This window comes from Pipistrellus hanaki (assembly GCF_964339955.1).
Source record: "Pipistrellus hanaki genome assembly, chromosome: 10".
Classification (NCBI taxonomy): Eukaryota; Metazoa; Chordata; class Mammalia; order Chiroptera; family Vespertilionidae; genus Pipistrellus; species Pipistrellus hanaki.
The window spans coordinates 37,318,389-37,334,404 of NC_140512.1; the positions used below are offsets into that span (position 1 = coordinate 37,318,389).

General features: G+C 36.9%; 1 protein-coding gene and 1 pseudogene across 5 annotated transcripts in view; both read right to left on the reverse strand.

The window, feature by feature from the left end:
• The window catches only part of CRPPA (CDP-L-ribitol pyrophosphorylase A), a 154,685-nt gene that overhangs the window by 52,083 nt on the left and 86,586 nt on the right, over positions 1–16,016 (reverse strand). The window contains exon 10 of one of the 4 annotated variants that reach the window (XM_084897182.1): positions 14,603–15,043. The exons of 2 other annotated variants lie outside the window; for them this stretch is intronic. In XM_084897182.1, the coding sequence (XP_084753308.1) occupies positions 14,981–15,043 (63 nt within the window). In that variant the 3' untranslated portion in view covers positions 14,603–14,980. Of the gene's footprint in view, positions 1–14,602; positions 15,044–16,016 lie in introns of those variants that run through there. One more of the 4 variants, XM_084897183.1, reaches the window with a different exon arrangement.
• LOC311629292 (large ribosomal subunit protein uL1-like) lies at positions 13,874–14,852 on the reverse strand (annotated as a pseudogene). Its single transcript, XR_014797074.1, has 2 exons — positions 14,745–14,852; positions 13,874–14,524 (listed from the first exon to the last, which is right to left on the reverse strand). The product of XR_014797074.1 is annotated as a large ribosomal subunit protein uL1-like (transcript).

Genomic DNA, 16,016 nt, shown 5'->3' on the forward strand with positions numbered 1-16,016 from the left:
AATTGATCTGAAGATGCCTAAAAGATATGGCACATTTTCCAAGAATGTTCCTAGGGAGGTGGCACTTGGCAATAGATAAAGTGGAGAATCTCTTGCCTGAGAAACTCCCCAGGTCATTCTGATAGATTCCTGCACCAACACTGCTATTACCCCACCCCATAAAGATTTGTGGAGACAAAGCTTAAGTAAATAAATAAGGCATGAAAAAAACACCATTTAGAATGTTCTTTATAATATACAATTAGGAGCCCAACCCAAAGCGAAGTAAGCAACACAATGATCACTGGAAGCAAAGATAATTAAGCTAAGCAGATAATTAAGGTGAGCAGGATTAGAAAAACAGTGTTATGGCTCCCTAGTACTACTCACTGGAATGGATCCCACCACGCCAATTCTGGCAGGGAAAGGGAGCAAGCATCTAAGAACAATTCCTCCTGGAACCGAGTAGTTCCACAGAGATCTTGTTTTAAGAAAACAAAACATGTTTGATTTTTAAACTGACTTGAGATTTTGCTCTACTTCTCTACAAAATAAAAGCTGTTTTTCTAATACAATCCTACCTCCCGCTGATGGAGGCAGCACAGGTCGGAAAACAATCCATCCGGGTAACCATGATGACACAGCTGGTGTCAGATCTAACCACACGGAGATGAGCACTTCCCAGAAGAGCAAAGATGGGCCTCCGCCTCCCACATGCCACTGACGCAGAACAAGTCCTGGAAGCCGTCTGCTTCCCTCTGGAAAGGAGTGGGGTCTGAGAACGTACAGTGATACCTACCTGACCAAGCAAGTGAATATCCTCTTCCTACCTTTGGGACCAGGCCTGTTATCAAAAACCTCTTCCCTTTGATCTAAACTTTTCTTGGGAATGTCTTCAGGCTGTGCTCCCCAAGGCTCCTCCCGTCCCTGCACATCCATTCTTATAGCCCCACAGGAATAACCACTTGTTTCAGCTCCATTTCTCGATCTTTGTGCCTCTGTGAAAACTGATGACAAAGCCTGCTTCTGGGTTTCCAACTACACCCAGGCCAGGATTGCTTTGGTTGCTCTCTCCTCCACATCCCATAGTTAAAGAAAGACATTCCCAAGCTGCATGCCCAGCAGCATCCATCTCCACATAGCCAACTGGAGACTGGATCACAGCATAAACAATATAATCTAAAGAGCAATGAAAACTAGTTTCATATCTCTCTCTCTCCTTCTCTCTCTCTCTCCCTCTCTCTTTAGCAAAAATAAGAATGATATTCAAGGTGTGAACTAGCTTCTCCTTCTCTCTCCATGCAGCATGTTTGAATGGAATTGAAACTAATGGGTTTTGTTATTATCATAACTGATTATTTTAATTAAAATAAATATTTCCCAAACTTTGGAACTATTTTTAACAAATAATTTACAAGGCATTTCATAAGTGATTAAAAATAACTGTGACTGGAAATATTTCAAGAAGAGTTTTAAAGTCCTCTAAAAATATGATACTCTGTAATTCCATAGGTAATTAATAGACAAGCACCCAAATTTATACCATGTGGCCTCAGCTATCGAGTGTCTTTTTCTTACACATGTACTAAGATGGAAAAATGCCCTAAATAATAAATCGTCGTAGACAATTCAAGAAGTTATAATAAATCACCATTGACTGATTAGATTAAAAACAAATATTTTCTTCTCACAGTTCTGCAAGGCAAGAAGTCCAAGATCAAGATGCAGATAGATCTAGTGTGTGGTGCAACCCCATTTCCTGATTTGCAGATTGCTATCTTCTACCATGTTTCCCTGAAAATAAGACAGTGTCTTATATTAATTTTTGCTCCAAACGATGCACTAGGTCTTATTTTCAGGGGCTGTCTTATTTTTCCATGAAGAAGAATACGGTACACATTTATTGTTAAATGAAAATAAAGGAAATTTATTATTACCTGTATACGGTACGGTAGTACGGTAGTTGTCAACATAAACCAGACAAATTGTGAATCGTACAGTATCAAGAACTTACTCATTTATTCAATGACAATCATGTCATCATCTTCTGGAACATCATCATAACAATCCAATTCCTGATTTCCTGGTGAATTTCTTGTGACTCCATTTCTTTCAGAATCAGTGGACCAAATCTCTCATTTTTAGCTTAGGGGGGGGGGCTTATTTTCGGGGGATGCCTTATATTTCACTCAGAAGGAAACCTGTAAGTAGGTCTTATTTTCGGAGGATGTCTTATTTTCGGGGAAACATGGTAGTATCCTCGCATAGCAGAGGTTAAGGGCACTAATCCCACTCACTGGGCTCCACCTTCCTGACTGAATTATCTCACAAAGGCCTCTCACCTCCTAATACTTTCAGAGTTGGGTTAGGATTTCAACATATGAATTTGGGGTAAACATACATTCAGTCCATGACATAAACAGATAATCTGTTGTTTGGGTCTGTCCAGCATGTGTCCACCATGCTGTTGGAATGGTACCACAATTTTCTTTTGGAAATGCACCCAATCCTTACACTCATCATGTACTATGGGTAAGTTGGCCAGGCTCCAGAGATAGGCATATTAACTAGGCCTGGTTAAAAAATGAACACCCACATTGGACACAGTGGGGTGTTCGGGGAGAGAGAAGGGAACTTTGTAATGTATTTAATTATCTAAGCACTATGCTTACACCTGCAAAAATAAAACCAAAATGATATTAAATATAATTAAAAATTAAATTAAAAACTAAAAATAAATAAAATAGTACATTAAAAAAATTTAAAGAAATAAGTTGTTAGGTATAGGCAAGGTAGAGAGACAGACAACAAAGGAAAAAAGGCAATTAGACTTTCAATATATGGGTCCAGCAAAGTCTAAAGTTATAGGTTTTTAATTCTATTATTAAATCAATTTGTGGTATGTTTATGACATTTGAAATAAAAAATCCCTGACTGATGAGCCAATTGGTTCACCAAATTAATTCCACTGGCTTAAAAAGCCATTCTGCCTTGATTTTTCTCCAATAAATTTAGTTGAAATTGAAAAAAAAAAAATGCTGCATTTTTTAAAGTTGTGAAACAATAAAATTTTGTTCAGAAAGTATAATATTGAAATCTATATTCTAACATAAATCTATTTAAATATGTATACATATTTATTAATATATATGTTGAAAAAATCACATCACTCCTTTTCAAAATATCAATATTAAGGTAACCAGTTGAAAATTTTTAAATGAAATTAAAATTGACATGTCTATGTTAAATAACTAGTGTTTTTTTTATTTCATAGCTCATTAAAAATGATTATGTTTACCTAAGTTACAGTTTTACAGTTTTCAAATAATACATAGTCTTCATTTTTCTTTTTAAAATAAAAATTTTAATAAGTGTGGTATTTTGGCAAAACAATCTTACATTTCCCACCTAAACTCTCATAAGCATTAGTAAATACATGGAATTTAATATCCAAATATTATAAATCAATTAAAACACTGAGTGAGAAGGCTAGAAATTAGCAGTAATTTAGTCATGATACGCAAGACAAACTGGGTACTTGATGAGACAATTACACAATTCTAAAATGTCCATTTAAGTTTAGCATGTACAAGTAAATTAAAGGTCATGAGAGAACATTTCCCTTCCTTCATAAACCTTGTTAAAGTCTGGGGTACTATAACAATAGACACAAATTTAGTAATTTCTGTAACTTTTCTAAGATGTTTTAGAAATCATAATTTGGGAAGTGTTTTGGACTTTACTATTTTTGATTACTGTGTATTTCAGTCAGGATAAGCACAGGTGAGACAGCTCTCTGTTATTTTGTCTTAGCACATATGCTTTCTTATTACATGAGCTCCCAAAGATACACTAGCGGAAAAGGTCTGCCATCTCAAGGTAGAAACTTTCACAGAACCAGCCATACAGGCAAAGAAACTATTTCCCATTACTTATTTTCACGAATTTAACCACAAGGGTTGTATCTGCCAACCTCTGGAATACACATATCTGTGAAAATAAAACCCAACATACAAAGAGCCAATGAATGTTAACACCCAATGAATCTGATACAGTTCCTTCAGTGAAACCTCTCTCATTAAGGGCAAGAGTGAGAACTCAGCTATCACGTGACTTCCTCCTGATGCCTGGCAAAGGGCCTTTTTTGCACAGACTTGAAAAAAACAACAACACAAAAACAAACAAACAAACAAACAAAAAACATTTTGTTTCTCTCCAAGGCCTAAAACAATCAGCAAAAATTTTAGGAATGGTAAGAAGCATTCACTTGTGATTTACTTGAGAAAGTATATTTGAGAAGAAAACCATGTTCTGATGACATTGTTGGCAAAACCTGTTCTTTTAGTTTATGAAAAAAAATGCAGACCACAAAACAGAAGGCACAACTTGAGAAAATATGACTGAGGCTTCCTGAAATCACAGTAGCTGGTTCATTTTTTGAAAATTATTAAGCTCCTCTGCAATTGTGTTTATATAATTCTTTGGTAGTTTTTAGGCTAAATGCAGTATCTTCACTACTGAATTGCTATCAAGGTCTAGAAATGTGTCATTGCATGTTTCAATCTTTGCTCTATACATAGCATATTTCAGGAAAATTATATAGCATCTTCATCTTAAATATTAGATTATGCCTATTCTCTTCATGAGCCATAAAGGAGAATTCAGAAACTGTATTTTTAGCAATTTCTTAATCTAGGTTTTTAGCCTGTTTCTCCTCATGAGGGTCAGAAAAACAATCTGTGCAAACACTGCGTTTTCTTAATTAAAAAGAGAAAGACCGCCCTCCCTGAAGAGCCTAAATCCTTTAATTGCACCAAAACATTTTAATTATGAAGTCAGAAGTTTAATAAAGGGATGAGAGATTGAGATGGTGAAGACTATGGCATAATTATGTTAAAATCTGGTATACATATTTAGCAAAACTTATTATTCCTATTCAAAATTAAAAACTAAATAGAGTCAGACTTGAAGACATCTTTCTATTAGACAAGCAAGAAATTCACTAAAAAGGAATTAGAAATTTAGAGTATAATGTAGATGCTTCAGAACACATTCATACACTAAAAAGAAGTTTATATGTAGCTTGGTATTTAGTAGTTGGTACCTTTTCACAGCAGCATACCCTCAAAATGCTCTTTTGTTATCTTACTTTCTAAGAACAGAGCATAAGGTTGGCTCAAACCTGAAAACTGAATGTAAGGACATACCAGTAAGTAGCATATAGATTAGTTTAATGGTCCCTATTTTAATATATTGCACATGACCCTATTTTTAACTTGAAAAACCATAAACAAAAATCAAAATCTCTTTTTTTTTTCAGTTCTTCCACCAAAAAATCTTTGTGGCAAACAATTTTTTAAAAACACACAAATAAAGCATGTTAGAGTAAACAATTTATTGTGTTCCTGTACCTCTTTTTAAAAAATCCATCCATGGAGCAGGAGATCTGTGGCCTAGTTGTAAAATGTATTACGATTTAGAAGCATTTAGGCCATAAAGATAGAATGAGAATCACTTTTTTAAATCCTCACCTGAGGATAGTTTTCCATTGATTTTTAGAAAGAGTGGAAGTGAGAGGGAAAGACAGAGAGAAACATTGATGTGAGAGAAACACATTGATTGGATGACCCCATGCACAAGGGCTCAGGCCGGGGAGAAACCTGCAACTGAGGTACATGCCCTTGATGGAATCGAACCCAGAACCCTGCAGCCCGCAGGCCAATACTCTACCCACTGACCCAAACTGGCTAGGTTCAGAATCACATTTTTCAAAAGGAAATAGAGTAAAATATCAAAATATTAAAATATATATATATATGTGTATATATATAAACACACACACACATATACATATATACATACATATATATATATATATATATATATATATATATATATATGTTTAGCTGAAAAATGTGGTAAATTATCTCTGCTTCTCTTTAAACATGACTTCCTTATATTCTTCCTGATACAGGTTTTCAGTATAATATGGTGATTAAAAATATACAAAATATAAACACTGACCAAAGCATAATAATAATAACAATCATGAATAGTGTCTTTGTGAAACATCTGTGTTTTTTCTGTCCATTAAAATCCAGATTCTAAATGAATTGCTGTAGATATGTTTGTTATTAAACCAACTCATTTCCTAATAGCATTAGTATGTAATTGCCATGATGCATTCAGTAAGAGGAAGTTGAAGCTTAATTAAAATATATTTCTTTACCAACTGTCACAAGTGAGTAATGAGATGAACTGAAAACTAATAAACCCCACCATTTTCCAAACACAAACCTATATGCCAAACATTACTCATATCTCGCTGATTCTCAGTGGAGACAGTCAACTCTGTATTTCCATTGTGATCATAATCAGAAATGCTGATAGGATTTTCAGAGAAAATAAACACATGTTCTAATTTTCACAAACTATCCTCTTTCCTAAATATGGACTGTTTGGGGCAGGAAATAAAAATTTACATACAACCATCTCTTATTGCCGGAAAACCGTTCTTAGTCATGATTTTGGAAATGTTACCCTTAATCTAAATTACATGGAATATCTAACAGTCAATAGGCCACGAATGTTTCAAAGTACTCAGACTCATTGACATAGGATGTCAAACCTCAAAATAATTATTTTGGCTTCACATTTCTCCTGTTTAGGTTTACTTCTCAATCTAATTGAGATTTTCAAGTCTCTAGCATGCACATCATGGGTTCTGCCTGATCCAGTTAAACACTGCAATTTTAGCATTCTTTGTACAGCTGCTCCTGCAGTCCGGATAATTAGTGTCCACAAAATGAAAATAAACAGTAAAGTTATCTCCCTCTTTCTAATGTTATTTAAGGAAAGTCAGCATAAAATTGCTATGAGCAGGATATATACAACACATTTTATTGCAAAGGGTTGAAATAATGTCACATACATTAGAAAACTCTCCATTTTCCAGGGACTAATTATTCAAAAAATTTTTTTTTCTATTTTACTAGTCCAAATCTCAGAAATTAAATTGCATGTTATTTTCAACTTTTTAATAACATTGATAAAGCAGCAGGAGTTTTACTGGGGGACAATATGATTCCCAATGACGTTTCTCAGTATTTTCTACAAGAGCACAAACATGTCTTCCCTGAAGAGTACCAGCAGGATTCCAGTTATCAGATTCATTGCCTTCTTCTTGTCTCTAGTCCTCCTCACTGACTACCTCAAGTCAGTTTCCTGGAAGCTTTTCCAAGACTCTCAGACAAAACCTTTATATGCTCTTAAGGTAATGGCTCAATTTTCTCAAATGCAACACCAAAAAAAAGTCATTTTATAGTAACGATGGTTTTTATTACCTGGATTCACTAACCTGAATTGAAATACCATAGCCTATTTTTTACTATATCCCCTCAATGCATTTGATATGTATCTGACCTGAATCAAGCTCTTTAAATACAACTATAAGAAAACATGAAAACAAGTTTCCATGTATTTGGCTCTCCACTTCCCTGCTAAACCTGCTTCTGGCTATGACTATTCTATTAATATTTCAGGAGAAAATATATGTGTGTGTAATGTAGCAAACAATTAAAAATGTAAATGAAGCATGTCTATAGTAAGCAATTTCATATATACTAGTATACTAGAGGCCTGGTTTACAAAATTCTTGCACAGGGGCAGGAGAGTCCCTTGGCCCAGCCTGTACCTTCTCATAATCTGAGACCACTCAGGGGATGTCCAACTGCCAGTTTAGGCCCGATCCCTGCAGACCTAAACTAGCAGTCAGACATCCCTCTCACAACCTGGGACTGCTGGCTTCTAACCACTCACCTGCCTGCCTGCCTCATCACCCTTAACCTCTCTGCCTGCTTGCCTCATCACCCCTAACCACTCTCCCTGCCTGCCTGATCACCCCTAAACGTCTCTGCCTCAGCCCCCGTGTCATTGTGGCTTCATCCGGAAGGACGTCCAGAAGATCATTCAGCTGTCCAGTCTAATTAGCACATTACACTTTTATTATATTCATACATACACACACTATTTGTATGGTTGTTTTTTTTTAATTTAAACACTTCTAGCCCTATTTTTGGTTACAAACCCCTTAATTTGCATGGGTACAAATAAATACAATGTTTAGTCTGTAATATTAGCACTCTGGTATTACTGTGGTTGGCAGCATCCAATATGGCTCCCAGTGGTCACCAGCTCCTGGTATCCATGCCTGTGTAATTGCCTCCCTTGAATGCGGATGGAACCTAGTACTTTGCTTCAGAATGTAATAAGGGTGACAGGAGTGTCACCTGGTGATTATGTTACAGAAGACTGTGACCTCCATCTTAGTTCTCTCTTTTGCTGGGACTGATGTGAATGCTCTAAGGACAGGCCTCATGGCAAGGAATACAGGCAGGACCCCATCCACAAGCTTGTGGAGGACTGAGTTCTCGGGAAATAGCCCAGAGGAACTTAGTCCTTCCAATCCACCTAAGTGAGCTAAGAAAGCACATTGTTCCTAGAGGAGTCTGGATAGGACCATATCCTTGAGAACTGCTCAGACCCCACAGAGACTGGGAGATGTTTTTTAAGCCACTAAGTTTTGGAGTAGTTTGTTATGCAATAATAGCTAACAAATACACTGTTCAAAGGAATTAGTTTGTTAAGAAATTTCCATGGCATTTTCATTCATCAAAGTTGATTCTTTTACTTTAAAAAAATTAAGGGGAGATCTGTAGTAGAGGTTTGTATCTAATATCCCATGTCATTTAGATGTATCTCAGTATAATAGCTGACTGCCACCCTCTCTAGTAGTTCTTCCAAGTAAGCTAACCAAACTCCATAAGGCAGTTTTGTTTCTCAAACTTACTCAATTTTCAAAAGGCATTGTGTTTTATGACCCTCACATTTTCCCAAAGAATGACTAAGCCTAACTATAAAAGCCAAAACAATATTGAAAGTGAAAAATATTTAGTCTCGTAAACATTCCCACATCAAAAGAGCATGATTACTCTGCACAGGGTATTATGGGTTTCTGTAAACAGATTTAGAGCTGCCTGTTTGGTGTGCATGCTCTGTGAGTCAGTGCAATGGAAAGTACTGTGTGTTTAGTAAATAATCCCCAATTGAATTCCAAGTAATTGCTCATTATAGGAAGTAGAGTTTTAAGTCTAACTAATCCAAGATTATCTTTTTTAAAAAAAAAAAATCTGTGTTCTGCTACTTGACAACATTTGTTCTGCAAAGAATCACATATTTGCAGGATAGCTCATGTCTAGAAGACACAAAGCGAATGGAGTGCCTACTGAGGAAACTACTGGTGCTAATTGTATTCTACAAATGCAGGTCTTTTGGCAAAAGGTATCCTAGAGTAGGATAATTACAAAGAGATTCATCATCAAGGGTGCTTTCTGAGTATCCTTACAGTACATACTTCAAAACTCAGACAATCGAGGACAACAGTATTTAAATCATCAAATAGAGAGATCTCATTTATACTTTGTGACAGATGAATTCACACAGCTTTATCTAATTGAATGTTGTTACCAAACAAAACAAAACTTTATTTCATTGTTCCCTGTCCTATTTTGGAGTTGTAGAGAAGGATTTTTATAAATCTTCTTTAACTAGTTATTTTTTTAAAAGTACAGAGCTCTTTTGGCAATGTTCTCCCTTTTTTGTATGCCTCCTGCTACTATAGTTGTAGGAGCAGCAGTAAATGTGGCATTCAGGAGCAGGAAGAGAATAAAGCTCCTCTGGTTTATACGCTGACCTCTTCAGGGCTTGGTTCTCGCAGTTCTGCTGATTGGTGCACCCTTTCCAATAACCCCTTCTTGTGAAAACACTCATTTAACCAAACATTGTGTTCAGCCGAAACCGGTTTGGCTCAGTGGTAGAGCATCGGTCTGCGGACTGAAGGGTCCCAGGTTCGATTCCGGTCAAGGGCATGTACCTTGGTTGCGGGCACATCCCCAGTAAAGGGTGTGCAGGAGACAGCTGGTCGATGTTTCTCTTTCATCGAAGTTTCTGGCTCTCTATCCCTCTCTCCTCCTCTCTGTAAAAAATCAATAAAATATATATATTTTTTAAAAACATGGTGTTCTAAAGTGCAATATTCCACTATATCCAACCCAGTGGAATGACAATTCAAAGGAGAAGGAAGAGGAAAAGGGAGAGGGATAGATGACAGTGGTGCACACTCCCTGCCATGCTAATGTTTCCTCTTTAACGATTCTCTGATGGACATAATTCCTAGTCATGGACTGACTGTTTGTGTCCCCTGCTCTACCACCAAATTCATATGTTGAAATAATAACCCCCAATGGGGTGGAAGCAGAAAGTGAGGCCTTAGGTTGGTGATTAGGTCATGAAAGTGGAGCCCTAACAAATAGGATCAGTGTTTCAATGAAGAGAGACCCCCAACCAGGCCTCACCCTATCCCCACCCTGTGAGGATAAAATGAGAAAATGGGGTTCTGCGACCAGGAAGAGAGTCTTCATCCCGCCAGCCCCTGACCTCAGCCTCAGTCCTCCAGAGCTGTGAGAGGGGATGTCTGTTGTCTATGAGCCACCCAGTCCCTAGTATGATGTTACAGCAGAACAAATACATCCCCCTTGTTGTCTTCTACTTTGAGGTGTTGGGGGAAGGGGGAGGGGAGAGGAACAATTTCCTCTGTGAACTATAATAAAAGATTTGAACTATAATGAATAATGTATAAATAAATAAGGGAAAAATAGTATGGTACGTTTTATGGTCACATATGAAGAGAAAAGACAACCCAGGCTCAGCTCCAGAATTTCCCGTGGCAGAGGGAGACGGAGGATGGTGTCACCTGGTACAGCCTGCACACCTCCTGTGTCTTCACCTTCTCATTCAACAGAGACTTTATAGAGCTATGACTTCTGCATTTCACATGAAAAACTGGAGGCCTAGAAAACGTGTATCACTTTATCAAAATCACAGAGCTAGCTTTTCGATCACAAGGGAAGACACTGATTCAGTGCAATAAATAAATAAGAAGTTATAATAATTTGGGGAAGCTCTTTTTTTTAACTATATTTTATTGATTTTGTACAGAGAGGAAGGGAGAGAGATAGAGAGCTAGAAACATCGATGAGAGAGAGTCATCGAACAGCTGCCTCTTGCACACCCCCTACTGGGGATATGCCCACAACCAAGGTACATGCCCTTGACCGGAATCGAACCCGGGTCCCTTCAGTCCCCAAGCCGACGCTCTATCCACTGAGCCAAACCGGTTTCGGCTGGGGAAGCTCTTTAACCATGAACCTGTTTACTTTGATCTCTAAAGCTTTGAGCATGTAAAATGCACAAGTTAAATAGAAAACTGCTATATAACTTTCTAAACTTTATAGACTTTATAAATTTTATTATCATTTAAGGTCATATGCAAATTTGTTTTTAAAAACGTATATTTGCAAATACTCCCATGAAAAAAAGTCCTCATAAAAGTATTTTAAAATTCAATTAAATTAGTACTGTGAACTCAAGTTATTGGCTTGAATAATTCATTCCAGAAATACCAATTTTCTTTAAGTTCACTGCTATATGATTAGACATAGATTTTCAAATAATAAGAACATGTGTCCCAAACACATAATTTTATATCTTGGACCTCAATAATGACTTGTCTAACAAAGTTAAAATAATAGGATGGCCGAAACCGGTTTGGCTCAGTGGTAGAGCGTCGGTCTGTGGACTGAAAGGTCCCAGGTTCGATTCCGGTCAAGGGCATGTACATTGGTTGCGGGTACATCCCCAGTAGGGGGTGTGCAAGAGGCAGCTGGTCAATGTTTCTCTCTCATCAACGTTTCTAGCTCTCTATCCCTCTTTCCTCCTCTCTGTAAAAAATCAATAAAATATATTTTAAAAAATAATAGGATGGATGAAGAGTAATATTTTATGTATAGAAATATTAAAAAGGAACTATATATGGATTAAACTATAAAATCTGGTTTTAATACTATTCATAGTTGTGTCTGTATGGTTATTTCAGAAAGAAGGATAAGATCCGATTTAAACCCATTTAACAAATTGTCAAGGTAAACTTTATTTCTTGTCTAGTGCATAAATTTCAAATATTTTCTTATTTATTAACAATTTAAGGAACTGAGCACTGAACAACAGAGTCAGAAAACTTTATACTATATATAAATGGTCAAGCCAGCCATTTGATCCTTAAGTCTAAGGTACCCACAAAGAACTTATTTTAAACTTTTAATTTTTTGAGTCACTAGAATTTTAAACTGAGTTTTAGGGAAAAGGTTATTTAGTGCTTTATTATACTGATATAGCTAAGGAACTAGCATATTCAATAAATTGACAAGTAATATCTTTATGATTAGAAAAATGCATATATATGGAGCATAACTAGAGTTATGCAAAGCATTTGTTAGTTTCTTGTGTCAGTAGAGAAAATATAAAGAAACTGAGTTGAAAAATAGTATGCAATTAGATGCATTTGTCAGTTATTGAATTACCAAAGAATTATCATTAACTGATTACAAACAGTATTGTAGAACATTTAGAGGTACTAAAAAAATCCCTTAGCCTTTTCCAAATGAATGTTTCCTTAAAGGTGTTCACAAATACAGACATCTAATTTGTAAATTATATGAAGAAAGAAACTATAGCTAATTAATCATATACTATATTTTATACCAAGAAAAGATAGTAAGACTGAAATACTAGAAAAAAAAACTAAGTTTAAATTCACCAAACACAGTCTTATTATACGTGTGTGTATAAAAGAATTCTACACAAACAAAAGCTTAACAGCATCATGTGTTTAAATAATAGACTTACATAATTCTATTTAACTATAAACATCATATACATCAACACAGTGAAAGTGCAGCCAAAAAAATCAAGACCATCTACATTATCAGAAATATCATGTCATAACAAGGCAGGTCTTCTTTAAGCCAGAAAGACCATATGTGTAGCACAGATATTGAAGTCAATTCACTATATTCTCTCTTCCAAGAAGGGAGTATCATTAACTGAAAACTTATCCAAAGAAGCACTTGACGTTATGTCTTATGAAAAATGGCTAAAAATCTAGAAAAGCTTCATTAATCAGAGACTTAAAAGAACACGCAGTAACTATATAAACAACTTAATGGTTACCAGAGATGGATTAGATCCAGGGAAAAGTCTAATGTACGGACACTTAAAAAGTTGTGTCTTACACCACCATGGAAAGAACAAACACTCTTTTCACTAAACAGTAAACAGAAGATTCACCTTATATCTTTTCATATCCTTAGTGTTAAAGGAATGCCTTTTAAGTAAGCACTTAATATATTATTAAATGGAAAAAGTAGTATAACTAAATGGAAGTATACTAGTAAATGAGTGTGGTTAGAGGTAGAGGATTCTTTACGTAAGGCATTTATGTGAGCAGTGTTTCCTAGAGTTTGTTTTATGGAACATTAATCCCATGAATTATCTACAGTTAAAAGGTTACAGGAGAACATGGAAAATGGCACACCATTGTCTCCAATTTGAATAGATGAATCACTCATTTGTATGTAATGGATTTGTGAGAAGGCCTTTATTGAAGATGTCTGTTTAATTCTATTCCTTGATGCTTCCCATTTTTTAAACCATAGCCCCTTTTTAATGGCATAGCTACTGAACATCAGGGGATCTTTGGCAAATACTATTTAGGGTGGAATTATGCACAGGACAGCTTGTTGGGCTAGTAAGAGTCAACTCACACCTGGGTCTTTGAGGACAAACATATATTAAACTTTCTCACATACTTGAAACATCTTCATTATTGTTCTTTTAAGAAGGGTTAAGCTGCATCTAAGTATGCTATCTTTGCTTCCTAAGATTATGAGAGGCATATATCTTCTTTAAATAACAGCAATATTGTTTATTCAGTTGTGCTTTAGTCCAGGCCTGGGGGCTTGCCCATGGTGCCCTCGATGTATAAGGATAGACATCCTGCCAGTTCTTTTTTAGCAAAGACACCAGGAAATTGATAGCTATAAGGATGTTGTACACAAGCTCATCATCTATCACCTTCACATGGCCAACAGCCTCTGGCAGACAAAGCAACCTCTTCCTCTGGAACTTGATCATAGATTTCACTTCGTGGACTTTGGCCACCATGTTCTCACTGAGGGTCAACAGGAAGGAACTTGCCAGCCTTCTTCAGGCCTGGGTCCAGGATTACAGGGATCTGCTTGATGAGAGACTCTAAAGCCAAAAAGGCATCATACTTCTTGGCCAGCTTCTTGACCAGTTTCTTATTCTTGTTGAGTTTCTTCAGCACCTGGGTTCCATGGGAGGATATTCAAGGCCTTGGCCTCATCGCAGTGCTGCTCGTCCCCAGAACAATATGGACAACTTGAGGCTGGAGTGGATGTAAGCCTGACAGTGCCTGAGAAGTGTTTGTCATTCTGAGGGTCATATTTCTTCAAGCCGATCTGCAGCTCCACTGTCTCCAAAAACTTCTGGTGCTTACACTGGTTCCCATGCAGAACTTCATGCATCACCTCCTTCAGAGTGTCCTGGGAGACTTTGCTGCTCATTGCTCCTCAAGTGGCAAAAAACAAAAAACAAAAAAACAAAAAACAAAAAAAACACAGGAAAGACAAAGACATATCTTTTTTTTAAATTACTTTATTGATTAAGTTATAACATAACTCCTCCCCGCATGCCCTCATCCCCTGTTGTCCATTACCACTGGTTAGGCTCATATGCATGCACACAAATCCTTTGGTTGATCTCTCTCCCTTACCTCCACCCTCCCCTACCTTCTCTCTGAGGTCCGGCAGTCTGATTGATGCTGTTCTTGTTCATCGGTCTATGTTGTTCATCATTTCCCCTAGATGAGTGAGCACACGTGATACTAGCATATCTTGAAGTCCTTGCAGGAGCATCTTCTCCCCACTTTTGGAAGCTTAGCAGAGAGCTGGCTTAGCAGATCCAATTTTGCTCAAAACAATGAAGCAGACACCAAGCAGTAGATAGCAAAGGTTCCTCCTTTCCATCAAGGCCACCTCTCCAAACAGGTAGCCTTCACAGGTACAGAGTCACATATATACTCACCTGACTCCATTCCACAAATGTGGGAAAATGCCAGGGGTGGAAAAATGAATAGTTTTATTGCAAATAAAAATTCTACAAGGGTTACTAGGTTTAGCAAATAAAAACACAAGATGTCCAGTTATATTTAAATTGCAGAGTAACAACAACAAAATTTTAGTACAAGTACATTCTATATAATATTTGTGTGTGTGTGTGTGTGTGTATATATATATATATACACACACACACACACACACACACACACACACACACACCCAGCTACCGAAACGGAGGAACGGTTGAACACTGCAGTGGCCAACTGGCTGGATCCAGGCCCCAATCATCCCCGCCTCTCCCCACCCCGAATTGGCCTCCCTCACCGCCGTCAGGGGCAGGGCTGGCTGGCCAACCTCCTGCATCCTCTCCCCACCACCAGCCCAGCCCCAGTGGCCCCCATTGTTGGTTGTCCTAACTCCAATAGCTCCTACAGCACTCACAGTTTACAATTCCATTATTCTAAGCAAAGTTTGCCTTGTTCTTGATGACTAACCGGAGGTCATGCTTTCATATTTCGGAAGCAGAGGAAACAAATTCAAAAGTTAAAGAAAACCGAGGGACTCACTAAAAGATAATCCTTATATTTATGAAAATTCTCTTGCTTCAAAAGAAATGTTACCTTCAGGCTAAAAAGGCACCTTAAATATTTCAGCAACAATAGCTGTTATTTATCATCCATATAACTTTAAATACCTGTCATTTCCTGGACAGTCAGTGCCAAATAATTTTTATTTCAAACCATTATAAAAGCAGTTGACTATTTCATTTCTTTGACTACTGTATGGTACTTCTAAGAAACTCTAGAGCATTCTTCAAATTCCATGAAAGGTATTTATGTAAAAGGAAAAATCCACCTTCTCTAATGGGTTCTCTAAATAGTTTGATTTATATAACATTTCTCTGCACAAAGAATTTATAATGCTAATTTCTTTTACCTTCTC